The sequence below is a fragment of the Coregonus clupeaformis genome, unplaced genomic scaffold (assembly GCF_020615455.1).
Source record: "Coregonus clupeaformis isolate EN_2021a unplaced genomic scaffold, ASM2061545v1 scaf0042, whole genome shotgun sequence".
Classification (NCBI taxonomy): Eukaryota; Metazoa; Chordata; class Actinopteri; order Salmoniformes; family Salmonidae; genus Coregonus; species Coregonus clupeaformis.
This window is the reverse complement of record NW_025533497.1, coordinates 278,666-295,129: the sequence shown is the minus strand read 5'-3', so window position 1 is coordinate 295,129 and position 16,464 is coordinate 278,666. Positions and strand designations below refer to the sequence as shown.

General features: G+C 46.8%; 1 protein-coding gene across 1 annotated transcript in view; it reads right to left on the bottom strand.

Moving 5' to 3' along the window:
* LOC121543383 (plexin-A4) overlaps window positions 1-16,464 on the bottom strand; it is a 392,722-nt gene that overhangs the window by 322,486 nt on the left and 53,772 nt on the right. The window contains exon 3 of the mRNA XM_041853207.2: window positions 12,748-12,930. Coding sequence (XP_041709141.1) covers window positions 12,748-12,930 — 183 coding nt within the window. The remainder of the gene's footprint in view (window positions 1-12,747; window positions 12,931-16,464) is intronic.

Sequence of the window (16,464 nt, the reverse complement as noted above, 5' to 3'; positions counted from 1 at the left end):
AATACATGAATGCACGTGTGTGTCTGTCTGTGAGGAAGCAAATGTGTCCTTGTGTCAGCACTGCCATTTAGGGAAATGGGGGGCTCCAGGGTGAGAAGAGAAGAGGGGGAGAGATAATGGGAGAGGAGAAGAGAGGAGAGGAGGGTAGTAGGGTACATGCCCAGCTGTCACTAGGCCCAGTGATAATGTGTGTTCCCCTGGACAATGACATCCCCCTCACCTCCCTCTCTCCCCGACCCACCCATCATTTAAGGCCTACCACTGAGAGCACCAACCCCTTCCACGCACAGCCATTAGTACGAGGCATGTGTGTAGGGGCTAGAGGAGGGTGTGTGTAGGTGGGTGGGGGGGGACGTTATGAGATGTCATGAGGTTATATAGCACTGCCTGGACATGAAACATGACTATGGTCAGTGTGGTGATCCTGAGGGGAAAACAAACAAACACACACACACACACACAAGTACGTTCACACACAAAAGCAGGGTGATTTGTAGTAATGAGCCGACCTTCGCTTATTTCGCAGATGCGTTTCGCTCCCCGATCGGCAATTACCATTCCGTGTACGTGGCGAAAAATCCCATAATCCTTTGGGAACGACGGTGTAGCTGAGATAAAAATCCACTTATTAGGTGGTGGGAGGGAGGGGAGGCAAGGGGGGCAGAGAGCTCTCTCTCTCTCTCTTTGTCTCTCTCTCTCTCTCTCCCTCTCTCACTTGCTCTTTCTTTCAACCTCTCTCTCTCTCTCTTGCTCTCTCTCGCTCTCTCTCGCTCTCTCTTGCTCTCTCTCTCTCCCTCTCTCTCCCTTTCCCTATCTCTCTCCCTCTCTCTCTCTTTCTCTCCCCCTCTCTCTCTCTCTCTCTGCTCTCTCTCTCTCTCTCTCTCTCTCTCTCTCCCTCTCTCACTTGCTCTCTCTTTCAACCTCTCTCTCTCTCTCTTGCTCTCTCTCGCTCTCTCTCGCTCTCTCTTGCTCTCTCTCTCTCCCCCTCTCTCTCCCTTTCCCTATCTCTCTCCCTCTCTCTCTCTTTCTCTCCCCCTCTCTCTCTCTCTCTCTCTCTCTCTCTCTCTCTCTCTCTCTCTCTCTCTCGCTCTCTCTCTCGCCCTCTCTCTCTCTCTCTCTCTCTCTCTCTCTCTCTCTCTCTTTCTCTCTCTCTCTCTCTCTCTCTCTCTCTCTCTCTCTCTCTCTCTCTCTCTCTCTCTCTCTCTCTCTCTCTCTCTCCCGCTCTCCCTCTCTCTCTCTTGCTCTCATTCTAAACCTGATCTAGACTTCAAAGCTGTCTGTCTATCAGACACCCCTAGCCCTTGTAAGATGTTTATTATACCTCAACTTAATAAGGATCCATTTTGAGTAATCTGAGCCGCACCCCACTGCAGGCAACACAGCACCAATAGTATGGATGTATGCACACACTCACACAACACACACATAACATGCACACAAACTCCCTCAACACACCTCTTTCTGAAGGCTGTGTCTGTGTAGCTGTGTGTAGTAGTATTGTCTCTGGGAGAGTTTATGTGAGTGTACGTGAGTGTGTGGGTGTGTGTGCGTGTGTGTGATTGTGATTGTGTGCAAGTGTGTGCGATTGTGTGTGTGTGTGTGTCTGCCAGAATCCTGTGTGTGAGTGACCCAGTTGTGAGCTAGCCAGCCCGTTTTCCTGCTCTGCTGCAGAGAGAGGAGAGAGGAGTGCTGGTCACCCCCGGAGACCCAACGCTGGGCCCTGATTGGCTGTTGGAGTCTCACCTGCATCATGTTCTCTACTGTTAAAGGGAGAGACTGATAAATCACACAGAGAGGGAGGGAGGGAGGGAGGAAGGAGAGGGAGGGAGGGAGGGAGGGAGGGAGGGAGGGAGGGAGGGAGGGAGGGAGGGAGGGAGGGAGGGAGAGTTCGTCCACAGGTATGCAGTACAGCAGAAGCTGACACAGGCCAGGAGAGTATAATAGATCTTGGACTTAATTAATGATCTCTACCATCAGTTATCCATCAGTGGATTTGAGATGATGTAATGCATGATGTCTGAAGATAACATGATGGATGTAACTTCAACAAATCTCCAATGACAACTTCTGTGGGTTGGAAAATCATATTCCACAATACAAGGATGAGAGTAGGTCATGTTTCTGTAATAAAAGACGGACATCATCTCCATATCCAGCAAGGGTCTGTTCAGTAGGATATGCACACAACCATCAGGAGAGTGCAATGTTATGCAGATTGGGTATAGCGGTGATTTATCGACCCTCTCATTGTGTGGCTGTTCAGGGTTTGTATTGATTTTTTTCAGCTGGTAATAAATAAAATTACATTTGGCCAAAAATAAGCCGGGCAAGTAAACGCGTATGTACACACACACATAGACACTCACACACTCACACACACACACACACACACACACACAAACACACACACACACACGTACTACACAATAAACACACCTTTTGGACTAATTAAAACAATGCAAGTTTTTACCATGGCCACAAAAGAAAGATAATTTGTATAACCTTTCACAGCACTGTTTAATTAAAGCATATCAACTTGGAGTTTTAATTAAATGTTTGAGGGAGAGCGTTCACAGTCTGCTACACAGTCATTACTGGAGAGTCAAGCAGCTCTTCCTGTGTCTGAAAAGAGACGCGTTTTGATGCTTATCGGATGACTGTTCACAATTCATGTCAGGGTTGGCGGAGTGTGTGTGAGTGAGCGTGAGTGTGTATGGTGTGTGTGTTGATTCTAGACTACGATACCTCAGCACCAGCCTGTACAGCTATTGATACTTTGTCATTTCATTCCCATTGGTTGAATAGCTGTAGAATACAAATAGCTTGGTCCAATTGGAAGAGCAAGTCGTGGTGTGATTTGAAAGGTAAGTCTTTTCTGGGGAGGTGAGGGCTATGCTAACTACTTTGGCGGTTGTGAGTTGTCATTGTTTCGATGGCATTGGAGTGTCTTTGGTTGTGGGGCGATGTTTGTGTAGAATACTTTTGTTCTGTGTGTATGTGTGTGTGTGTGTGTGTGTGTGGGGGTTTAACTAGTAAATGAACCAACATTTGACCAACTGGGGACATTTTGTTAGGCCCCACAAGGTCAAATGCTATTTCTAGTGGGTTTAGGGTTAAGGTTAGAATTAGTGTTAGGGTTAGAATTACGTTAAGGGTTAGGATTTTGAATGGGACTGAATTGTGTGTCCCCACAAGGTTAGCTGTACAAGACTGTGTGTGTGTGTGTGTGTGTGTGTGTGTGGTATGGGTTATAGTGCCTCTCTGTACTGCATCTCTGTTGGTGTGATTAATGACTGTGTCGTAGAGGAAGCCACAGAGCTCTGCAGTGCTGCCAGCTGTAAACTGCTCCAATTCTTCACTTCTCCCTCCACACCCACTAACAATGGCTGCTTCACTTTGCTCTAGCAACACCACAGCTACAATCAACTAACAACTAGGCTGCATACCCAGCAGAGCTTCAATCGACAAAAAAATAACAAATTCAACACCCTTTCTGAAATCGTCATGTAAAAAGCCAATCATACAACCCTTCCTAACTACCTAACTACACTCGACAACCAATCAACTGCCCTCTCCAAGATCTCCCAAACCTACGAATTATAAGCATCACTCATTTTTGGGGGGGCAGAAGTGCTTTTCCAGGACAGGTCACATGGTCTGGAATAACTTGGGCCCCTAATCCCATCCACTCAAAGAGACATAGGCTTACAGCACTAGGAATCAAACCAATACTAGAAACCAAACCCAGTACTACGAACCAAACCCAATACTACAAACCAAACCCAGTACTATGAACCAAACCCAGTACTATGAACCAAACCCAATACTACAAACCAAACCCAATACTAGGAACCAAACCCAGTACTATGAACCAAACCAGTACTACGAACCAAACCCAGTACTACGAACCAAACCCAATATTACGAACCAAACCCAGTACTAGGAACCAAACCCAGTACTAGGAACTAAACCCAGTACTAGGAACCAAACCCAATACTAGGAACCAAACCCAGTACTACAAACCAAACCCAATACTAGGAACCAAACCCAGTACTATGAACCAAACCAGTACTACGAACCAAACCCAGTACTACGAACCAAACCCAATATTACGAACCAAACCCAATACTAGGAACCAAACCCAGTACTAGGAACTAAACCCAGTACTAGGAACCAAACCCAATACTAGGAACCAAACCCAGTACTACGAACCAAACCCAATACTAGGAACCAAACCCAGTACTACGAACCAAACCCAGTACTACGAACCAAACCCATTACTACGAACCAAACCCAATACTAGGAACTAAACCCAGTGCTACGAACCAAACCTGGTACTAGGAACCAAACCCAATACTAGGAACCAAATCCAATACTAAGAACGAAAACCAGTACTAGGACCAAACTCAATACTAGGACCAAACTCAGTACTAGGAACCAAAACCAATACTAGGAACCAAACTCAGTACTAGGAACCAAACCCAGTACTTGGAACCAAATCCAGTACTAGGAACCAAATCCAGTACTAGGAACCAAAACCAATACTAGTAATCAAACCCAGTACTAGGAACCAAATCCAGTACTAGGAACCAAACCCAGTACTAGTAACCAAACCCAATACTTGGAGCCAAACCCAGTACTACGAACCAAACCCAGTACTACGAACCAAACCCAATATTACGAACCAAACCCAGTACTAGGAACCAAACCCAGTACTAGGAACTAAACCCAGTACTAGGAACCAAACCCAATACTAGGAACCAAACCCAGTACTACGAACCAAACCCAGTTCTACGAACCAAATCCAATACTAAGAACGAAAACCAGTACTAGGAACCAAACCCAGTACTAGGAACCAAATCCAGTACTAGGAACCAAAACCAATACTAGTAATCAAACCCAGTACTAGGAACCAATACCAGTACTAGGAACCAAACCCAGTACTAGGAACCAAACCCAATACTTGGAGCCAAACCCAGTACTTGGAGCCAAACCCAATACTAGGAACCAAACCCAATACTAGGAACCAAACCCAATACTAGGAACCAAACCCAAGGTGCCATCATGCCAGGAAGACCCTGTGAAGCCAGAGTCACGTTCAGTAGCCAAACGTTGTTGAACGTTGCAGATAGAAATACCATGAATAGATCCAACGTGATTCCTTATTCTACATGTCAGAGGGGCATGTCTGTTCTACAAAACATATTTCTATCTGAACATTCCAAAACGTTGCGTCCTGCTGAACGCAACCCTACCATGGTCACAGTTTGGCCCATCCCCTCCCAGAGGGGTTTGGTCTCCCTGGTCTCAGCGGTCTTAATGGTCTGTTTACAGAGGTTTAAAGGGAGCAGGCCTATCTCATAACCCTCTTCAATTAGCTCCTTCTAAACACAGGACTCTGCCAGCTCTTTCAGCCGGCCGGGCCTGGCAGACAGCATACAGACATGGTAATTATGACAGAGAGAAAGGAAACGGAGGAGATATGTGAGAAACAGCCGCTGTTTTGTTGTGAGGCAGGCGGATAGAGAGTTCCTCTGTTTCCTCCCAGCACGCCTCCCCTTTTTCTATTATGCTCTCACTTTTTATTGAACTCTCTGGTGTTAAAACGCCATTTCAATGTTTCTGATACACACATACAGTACATGCAGGCATAGATGTGTGATGGATGGAATTGTATACACCCTCGGCACACACACACACACACACACACACACCTCTACTGTCTATCATCCCTACTGGTATCCTATCTACCACACTAACAGAGGGGAGAGAGTTCAAATCACCTCAATGCCACCTCAGTTCCACTTCCAGCTCCAATAACTCCACTAACTGCCAGATATGGGGAGTATTCAGCAGTATTTTGCTCAGGTTGGGAGTGAATGAGCAGCCATTTTCCTCTTGGTGCTGCCTGCTATCTATCTGCACTGAGGAGCACCAACCCTTCACTCCACTCCGATTAGAGGGCCCAGGCACTCAAATCATTCATGGATGAATAGGCCTTCACAGATACTTATTCTTCGGAATGAGAGCAGAGACAGAAATGTTCTTTCTCCTATCTCCTCTCTCTCTCTATGTCTCCCTATCTCTCTCTCTCTCTCTCTCTCTCTCTCTCTCTCTCTCTCTTGCTCTCTCTCTCTCTCTCTCTCTCTCTCTCTCTCTCTCTCTCTCTCTCTCTCTCTCTCTCTCTCTCTCTCTCTCTCTCTCTCTCTCTCTCTCTCTCTCTCTCTCTCTCTCTCTCTCTCTCTCTCTCTCTCTCTCTCTCTCTCTCTCTCTCTCTCCTATCTATCTACTCTCTCTCCCCCCTTTTCCCTTAAAAAAAAGGGCAACAGAAAATTCGAAGCATGCCGAGAAAGGAAAGTGTCATGTAGGAATGCTAATTCGTTTTTTCTGGAAAAGGTCAAACGTGCCAACCTCATTTCTGGAATGAAGCACTCATATCGATTTGACTCATTTTGTTTGCGTGCCCTGAAATAGCAAAGAGTTCAGAGGGGCATATTAATGACATGTCACTATGGCTCTACACCTAAATCTACAAGTCCCATGATTCATAGCTGGAGGCGAGCCCTTGCTGACACGCTTTGGTGATGCTGTAATGCAGCCAGGGTTGTGTGTGCACTATCACCCTCCTCAGCCATCGGTGGGTTATCCATTATGAACGAGCCAGCAGAGCCAGAGGGAGGAAAAGGCCAAGCCTCTATAAATACCCCCAGAATCAGAATCAGACGCATGAGGTGTGGAGCTATTTTTTCAAACACACACGCGGCCACCACCTAGGTCACCTGACTCGACACACACACACACGCTCATCCTTAACCTCTGTGCTCGGCGGCCCTCTGTCTAAATCAGGGGAGAGATTACTTTCCCTGCTTTTCATTAACTAAACGCTGTGTTTCACACACGGGCCAAATGGAAAGGTGAGGCGGGCAGTGTGTGTGTGTGTTTATGTGTGTACTAGGCAGGCAAGCGGGAGATTGAGAGTGAACCCTAATGGTCCAAGAGGCATGCTCTCTCTTTCTCCTTCGCACTCTATCAATTTCCATGTCTCTCTACCTTGTTCACTCTCAATCTCTCGCTCTGCCTCTTTAACCATCCATTAATCTCTCTCTCCTTCCATTCTGCCCGTCTCTCCCTCTCTCCTTTCCTCTCCCTCTCTCTCTCCATCCCTCTCTCTCTCCCTCTCTCCCTCTATCCCTCCCTCTCTCCCTCCCTCTCTCCCTCCCTCTCTCTCTCCCTTTATTTGAAGCAGTCAGCCTATCTTTCATAGGCTCAAGGGACCATAGTACACTAGGATAAGTCAAGTAATCATACTAGTATATTCAATCACCTGTATTTCTGCCTATTGTCATTATTGTGACTATTCCTCAGTGCTTTGTAGGTCGCATAGTGAAGGTAGAGATGTATTATTCCAGAGAGAAAGAAGCCAGCACTATAGCTACATGCATTTTTCATCTATGGATGGAACACCCACTACTGCCATGGCAACCCTCGAACATTCCACGGTGGTGGCTCTGCGTTGAGGAACACAAAATGTCCTGGTTCTTTGCCAGAACACTTAGGGATACAGGACTGGAGTGGTTCTATTGTGTATCCAGTGTGTCTGTTTCTCTGTGTTGTAGAGTGGTTGTGTTTATGTTGTGTATCCAGTGTGTCTGTTTCTCTGTGTTGTAGAGTGGTTGTGTTTATGTTGTCCCAAAGGCTGTGTGTTTATCGTATGCTGGACAAATGACCCTTGCCTCTAATGTGACCCGTATACATGCACACAGGGACATATAGTACACACACGCTCACACGCATACACACTCCCTCTCCCCCTCTCTCTCTCTCTCTCTCTCTCTCTCTCTCTCTCTCTCTCTCTCTCTCTCTCTCTCTCTCTCTCTCTCTCTCTCTCTCTCTCTCTCTCCCTCTCCCTCTCCCTCTCCTCTCTCTCTCTCTCTCTCTCTCTCTCTCTCTCTCTCTCTCTCTCTCTCTCTCTCTCTCTCTCTCTCTCTCTCCCTCTCTCTCTCTCTCGCTCTCACACACACACACACACAGACATACAAAAATATGCTCGTCCTACAGCATATTTCATCATTAGCTCTAAGCAGTTAATCCTCTGCTTCACTGGCTACAGCTCCCTCACCCCATTTCAATAATCTGCATCTGGGTCCTCAGAGTCCTCTCACACACACACACACACACACACACACACACACACACACACACACACACACACACACAACAAATTCGCAGGCACATGTGTCCTGTCAAGGTATGACATGCACACACACACACGTGCACACTAAGCAGGAATCCAATGTGCAATACCATGTTCTAGAATTTGACCCTCAATTCAATCTCCATAGACAAAGGGAAGAACATGAATAAGTATGATGGCTAGTCTTGTGGAGTAGTGGAGATGTGTTTGGTGGGGTGTGTGACTAGGGGGTGAGAAGCCATTCACCGTGAGCACTTACTGGTATGACATTGAGTGTGAAGGAGAGAGGGAGGGAGAGAAGGAAGGATGGAGGGACGGAGAGAGAGAGAGAGAGAGAGAGAGAGAGAGAGAGAGAGAGAAATGGAGAGAGAGAGATGGAGAGATAAAGAGAGAGAGAGAGAGAGAGAGAGAGAGAGAGAGAGAGAGGAGAGAGAGAGAGAGAGAGAGAGAGAGAGAGAGAGAGATGGAGAGAGAGAGAGATGGAGGAGGAGGAGGAGGAGAAAGGACTAAGGAAGCGAAACAAGAGGACGAGGCTAGAGGATAGGTTGACCTTTCCCTTCACTAACAAACATGAACCATTCACCGGCAAATTGACCCGTTCTTCCTTCCCTCCATCTCTCCTGACAACCAGCAGCAGTCTCCCTCCACTGCCCCTCTAGCCCATTTGGCCTACCTTCCACACACACAAACCAAAACCCCTCACAAACACCACGCTGGGCCCCATCAAGCCCACTTCCCGTGTGTGTGTGCTTCCAGTTCAAGGTTAGCTGCTCATCGTATTGAGCGGACCGCTCTCCCCCATCGGGCTGGGCAGGGGGAGATGCATTAACACCTCAGCAGGGGGCCTCAATCTCAACCCTGCTCTCCTCCCACTCCACCCCTCCACCCCTCTCTCTACTGAGGTGTCTGACCAGCCTTGGCCTGTAGTGGGGGTATTAAGTCCGGTAACCAGTACATCCACCCAGGGAAACCTTACCCTTGGCCTGACACCAAGCGCTGACACCGAGCGCTGACCGTTGGTAATGGGTTTAACTCTGTCTCCATCTTCATCTCTCTGTCTACATCCCAAATGGTACCCTGTTCCCTATATAGTGCAAAAGTAGTGCACTATATAGGGAACAGGGTGCCATTTGGAACACACCTGCTATCACCAGCCCCAGAGCCAAAGCCAGAGGCATTCTGGGAGAAGAAAGACTTGGGCCATATGGAGCCATTCACTACCAAATGGCAGGAGGTGTTATAAAAGTATTGGGGGTGAGGGGGGGGTCTGTCCAATGAGGCATGAGGAGAGCGGGTGGAGAAAGAAGATGTTGGAGAAAGAGGAGGGTGGAGAAAGAGGAGGGTGGAGAATGAGGAGGGTGGAGAGAAAGAGGAGGGGGGAGAGAAAGAGGGATGGAGAGGGAGAGAGAGCCCACTAGGCAAAGAAGTCAGATCCACGTCCAATTTTGATTGATTTTTTATTGAGATGTCAAGTTAACCGACGTCAATTCAATTTGACATCAACCCAAGCGTGAAACCCTGTGTATTTTGGGGGGGTTGGAACCTGAGTTAAATGGAGACGTCGATGCAACGTGATTACGTTGATAAGGAATGATGAAATAACTTGGGAAACAATGTTGGATCAACTCATTATTTGGAAGAAAATCTGAGAGAAGGATGTAAAAAAGCGATATATGGAGAAATACAGAGAAACCATGCCAGGGATAACCCTCTACACGCCACAGCCACACCACCCTGGGCTTACAGTAACCACAAGCCCCGTGAAAGTCCCGGGTAAAGGCTTTACCCCGACCACACTCGTCCCTCCCTCCCTCCATCCAAAAGAAGAGAGAGTAAGCGAGCGAGAGAGAGTGAGAAAAGGATTGTGGCACTAAACAGGCCAGGACAAACCACATCTGGTCAGGGGCTTAGCAGCACAATAGCAGGGTGGGGGAACGGGCTACAGGACAGAAAGTACGCTGCACTTTGACAGTTGTGAAGCGCCGCATTCTACGGCTGCTTTTATGCTGACGAGATATACATGTAGTGTTATGAAACACAGCTCTGACTGATTATGTCAGAAGGGACTTTGGAAGGTGTGTGTGTGTGTGTGTGTGTGTGTGTGTGTGTGTGTGTGTGTGTGTGTGTGTGTGTGTGTGTGTGTGTGTGTGTGTGTGTGTGTGTGTGTGTGTGTGTGTGTGTGTGTGTGTGTGTGTGTGTGTGTGTGTACGAGAGACCATAGTAAGAGACCATTGCATACTTGAAATCCAGATCCATAATTCCTGTGTGTACAGTGCGTTATACTCAACCCTGGTCATAAAATAATTTAATTCAGTCAGTGAATTAACTTCCCGTAGCCCAGAGTATATAACCAAACAGGACCACAAGGTAGGCTTCATGATGTCATAAACAAGGGCCAATAAATGCTAACATTTATGCCATGCACATCGGCAGAGTAAACTACATGAACCCACCCACCCTTAGCCATCCTGCTAATATTTATTCAGTGTGACATGGGATATGTTAGTCAGTGCTGTGATAAATAACAGTCAGAGTAGTGTTGGAGAGAGGAGAGACAGTCCTGTATAAATCACTGTCCATTAGGCAGAACTATAAACACGCTGATGAACGGCCATGGGAGCAGACCCTTTTATTGTCCTGTTTGGTTTTACCAGCACTGACATCATCTAATGATCTATTTAATATGGGGGGCTGATTGTAAAAGAGGGGGATCTGGAAAGGGTCATGTGGTATCAGAGGGTAATATTGTTTGTGTATGTGTGTGTTTGTGCACGTGTGTGTGTGTTCTGTGAGCACATTCAACATGTGTGTGTGTATCTTTGTCCTGACTAATACTCCCACAGCTCTACCTAGACTATAGACTACAAGGTCATCTAGCAGGCTCTTGGCTATATAGACCACATAACCACTTCAAACAGCCTCTCTCTCTCTGCTCTCTCCATCTCTCTCTCACCCTCTTTCACTCTCTTTCCCTTTCTCTCTCTCTCTCTCTGCTCTCTCCCTTCCTCTCTGCTCTGCTCCAGCTCTCTGGGGAGGGAGAGGCTGAGGCTGTTCAGGCTGAATCGAGGGCTCGTCTGATGGGCCGTGCTCTGAGACGTGACTGGGCCATGCTGCTAGCCACTTACTGCAGCCTCAGCCTGTCTGTCTTAACGCAGCCTAGCTGGATTACTCCCACACTGACACAGGGATAACAACAACAGAACAACAACAACAACAACAACAACAACAAGGCTAACGGGAATCCTGCCTGTTGACTAAGTTCTTGTAAAGTTCTTGGAGGGAGAGCTCTTGAGGAGTGGAGGATAAAAGGATGTCGCTCTCTCTTTTTCCCTCTCCCTCTCTTTCACTCACTCACACACACACACACACACACACACACACACACACACACACACACACACACACACACACACACACACACACACACACACACACACACACACACACACACACACACACACACACACACACACACACACACACACACACACACACACACACAGACACACACACACACACACACACACAGAGACACACACACACGCACACACACACACACCTCTGTCTGGCATCCTTCTCCCTCTCTTTCTATCACTCTCTTTCCTTCTCTCAGCACCACTCTCTCCTCTCCTTCCTTCTCTCAGCACCACTCTCTCCTCTCCTTCCTTCTCTCAGCACCACTCTCTCCTCTCCTTCCTTCTCTCAGCACCACTCTCTCCTCTCCTTCCTTCTCTCAGCACCACTCTCTCCTCTCCTTCCTTCTCTCAGCACCACTCTCTCCTCTCCTTCCTTCTCGCAGCACCACTCTCTCCTCTCCTTCCTTCTCGCAGCACCACTCTCTCCATCTGCTTCCTTTTCTTTGTAATACTATTGTCCTCAGAGCCAGGAGCGGCTAGCTGGCTTGGCCCAGGATTAGTCTCAGTCATGGCTGTGTGTATGCTCACACCCCTGTCAGCACATCAGAGAAGCAGGCCCAGAGCACCCCCAGCACCGCATCATCCAATTACCTCAGGATAGGGCTCCCTGAGAGGGGGGCGTTGGGGGCAGCAGGGGCCCAGGCTGGGGCTCTGACATGCTGCACCAGGCTTATCCACCCACGCTACAGTCACACACTTCCAAACACTGTCTCTTCCGGTTGATCTGTATATGACGGCTACTTCTTTAGTTTCTTTGTACAATGGGAAATGTCGTATGGTTTGTATCATTTTAGAGAATATTTCAGCATTGTGGACAAAAATGATATTGTAGCAGCTCCAGTGAACAGTGAGTAGATGTCCATGGTATATAGAAGCATGTATTATACAGGACCTTGGACCAGGAGGAACGTCCAGACACCAGATAGGCTTGCCTCTATTAATAAAACCCCTGAGGGGGTCTCGAGACTCTCCGTTTCTGACACACACACACACACACACACACTTTCCCCTCCTCCTCCGCCAACTCAGCCCGTTTGTTGAAAATCAATCTCCTCGTATCTCCTAGTATCCCTCCACAATCCCCTGTGGGAGACCACTGGGACAGAATGGTAATAGTATCAATTGCCGCCCGCCTACCTTCTTGATGCGCCCGCTCTTGGTGCCCACGAAGGCCAGAGAGTGGTTCTTGTAGACGTAGGCGATGACCGAGGTCATCTTGTCGGTGGAGTCGGAGAACAGAGGGATGCCCTGCACCATCTCTGACACCCCCAGCGGAGCATTCATATCCAGGCCACAGAAGTTGTCGTCGATGGTTAGGAGCTGGAGGGAGGGAGAGAGAGAGGGGAGAAAGAGAGAAAGAGAGGGAGGGAGGGAGGGAGAGAGAGAGGGGAGAGAGAGATAAAGAGAGGGGAGAGAGAGAGAAAGAGAGGGAGGGAGGGAGGGAGGGAGGGAGGGAGGGAGGGAGGGAGGGAGGGAGGGAGGGAGGGAGGGAGGGAGGGAGGGAGGGAGGGAGGGAGGGAGGGAGGGAGGGGAGAGAGTCGTTATTGGACTTTTTTTGAAGAAGAGTGTTATTTTTATGTGATCAACTGTTTCTTATTTCTTGTTGAAGAAGAGTGTGTGTTCTGAAGAAGAGTGTGGTAGACATTTTCATCATTTAGCAGACACTATTATCCCGAGTGACTTACAGTTAGTGCATTTATCTTCAGATAGGTAGGTGAGACAACCACATATCTTAGTCATAGCAAGTACATTTTCCCTCAACAAAGTCAATACTAGTAGGAGGTGGAGGGGGGCGGGGGGATGTTTATGGAGAAAAAATTGTGGGTTTTGCTCCAGCCCTGCACTAACACGCCTGATTCATCAACACTATTATCGTCCTTCATCTGGACTATCATTGTTTTTCATGTGTTACAGCTGGGTTGGTGAAAAAACCTGCAAGCACAGCAGCTTCTCCAAGACCAGAATCAGCCCCTCCTGTTTCAACAGTTGTAAAGACCAGTAGAACACACAGAGGAATTCATCTCCCGAGTCAGAAGACATGAATGTGAAGGTAGAGAGGTTCATTATGGACTGTCTGGGTTTAGTCTCAGTGACACAGTGGTATTTAGACTGTCTGAGATTGACCTTCTGGACATGCAGAGAGGGAGTGAGGGAGAGGTAGGGAGAGAGAGAGAGAGAGAGAGAGAGAGAGAGAGAGAGAGAGAGAGAGAGAGAGAGAGAGAGAGAGAGAGAGAGAGAGAGAGAGAGAGAGAGAGAGAGAGAGAGAGAGATGTAAAGAGAGAGAGAGAGAGAGAGATGTAAAGAGAGAGAGAGAGAGAGAGAGAGAGAGAGAGAGAGAGAGAGAGAGAGAGAGAGAGAGATGTAAAGAGATAGACAGGGAAAGAGAGCGAGAGAGAGGGATGAAGACTCCAGTCAAGTTACAGTAGTCCTGTGTAATATTGCCAGCGGCTAGTCTGACAGGCAGATCCCCCCACAACACCACCAGTGTAAAGCCAAGAGATGCCAACAACAGCAAAAAATATTCAAAGTGAATCGGAGACGAAAATAAAATTAACCTTCCTTATTTTCACGCCGCCACACCATATCAGTGTCGCGCATCTAGGGAGGAGAAATAATCGTCAAAGCAAGAAATGCTCACATCATTTTTCATCTGTTATGCAGCTGTTATGCCTTGCTATTGGACATGCTACTGTGATTTTGTAATTGCCATATGTGTCAGGTAGCATTGACCCAGTAATCAAAAGGTTGCTAGTTCGAATCCCTGGGCAGACAAAGTGAAACATCTGTTGATGTGCCCTTGAGCAAGGCAGTTAAACCTAATTGCTCCAGGGTCGCCATTGATAATGGCTGACCCTGGCCGTAACCCCATTCTCCGAGGGTGTCTCAGGGAGAGTGGGCTATGCCACATTTCCAATTCACACGTGTATTAATACACACTTGTACATGTATGAAACAGGAAAAATATAAGCACCCACCAAATGATTATTATATGCAGATAGAATGGTGGGTTAAAATATGGACGGTATGTAGGCTGGGGAATGTACACCTGTCATAAGAAAAGAGAATGACGTATGGCTTCTAATAAGAGAATAATGATGCTAGACAATAGTCATTATTCTGTCTGTATAGACAGATTTGAAACAGAGCTTTGGACTAGCTCCATTTGATTAATAGCGAGGCAATGCGGTGGGTTATTGATTAATAGCGAGGCAATGCGGTGGGTTATTGATTAATAGCGAGGCAATGCGGTGGGTTATTGATTAATAGCGAGGTAATGCGGTGGGTTATTGATTAATAGCGAGGTAATGCGGTGGGTTATTGATTAATAGCGAGGCAATGCGGTGAGTTATAGATTAATAGCGAGGCAATGCGGTGGGTTATTGATTAATAGCGAGGCAATGCGGTGGGTTATTGATTAATAGCGAGGTAATGCGGTGGGTTATAGATTAATAGCGAGGTAATGCGGTGGGTTATTGATTAATAGCGAGGCAATGCGGTGGGTTATAGATTAATAGCGAGGCAATGCGGTGGGTTATTGATTAATAGCGAGGCAATGCGGTGGGTTATTGATTAATAGCGAGGCAATGCGGTGGGTTATTGATTAATAGCGAGGTAATGCGGTGGGTTATTGATTAATAGCGAGGTAATGCGGTGGGTTATTGATTAATAGCAAGGCAATGCGGTGGGTTATTGATTAATAGCGAGGCAATGCAGTGGGTTATTGATTAATAGCGAGGCAATGCGGTGGGTTATTGATTAATAGCGAGGTAATGCGGTGGGTTATAGATTAATAGCGAGGTAATGCGGTGGGTTATTGATTAATAGCGAGGCAATGCGGTGGGTTATAGATTAATAGCGAGGCAATGCGGTGGGTTATTGATTAATAGCGAGGCAATGCGGTGGGTTATTGATTAATAGCGAGGCAATGCGGTGGGTTATTGATTAATAGCGAGGTAATGCGGTGGGTTATTGATTAATAGCGAGGTAATGCGGTGGGTTATTGATTAATAGCGAGGCAATGCGGTGGGTTATTGATTAATAGCGAGGCAATGCGGTGGGTTATTGTGAGAATAAAAGTGGAGCAAAATATGGCAATGTTCCTCTTTTTCTTGGTTAGGAAGGCATTGTGGGGATAAAGTGGAGCAAAATATGGCAATGTTCCTTTTTTTCTTGGTTAGGAAGGCATTGTGGGGACAAAGTGAGGCAAAATATGGCAATGCTACCCTTTTTGTTGGTGGTTCTTTCCCGGAAGCTTTTTATTGAACTCAGTCCTAAGGGAAACGTTCAATCAAGTGTCTGCTGACAGAGTTTCACAAAAGTTTCACAAACCCTCCATCTTTGTCATCACGGAGACAGAGAGCTTTCATTAAGTAAATAGAATCATCCACTGGAGCCGTCTCCATAACATGGTGGTTATGTTATGAGTAATCTGTCTGATCAATGGAAGAGACTTCACTATGGTCGGGTCAAGTTTCATATAAGGAGAAGAAGGGAGAGAGTGAATAAATGAGTCACAGAGAGAAAGAAAAAAACATATGTTTTTGGTTTCACATTGGTTTCCTGACTGTAAAACAGAACATTTTTTAAACGTTCTGAGAACAGAAGTTAAACGTTAGCCTATTATGGGAACGTTTACTCTGGTTTATAGGTTATATTTTTTAATAGCTTCCTTAAAAGTTTCACTGAATGCTTCAATACGACTTTTAATAACACTGCTAGCATATTTTGGGTCAAATTGTTTGAACTCCAAGTACAGATAGGACACGTCGATTCATTTCCTTAGGCATTAATCATGCGAACAAATCTTTTTTATTGTGACACATTTTCTGTTGTCTATCCTTGGAATTAGTCCAC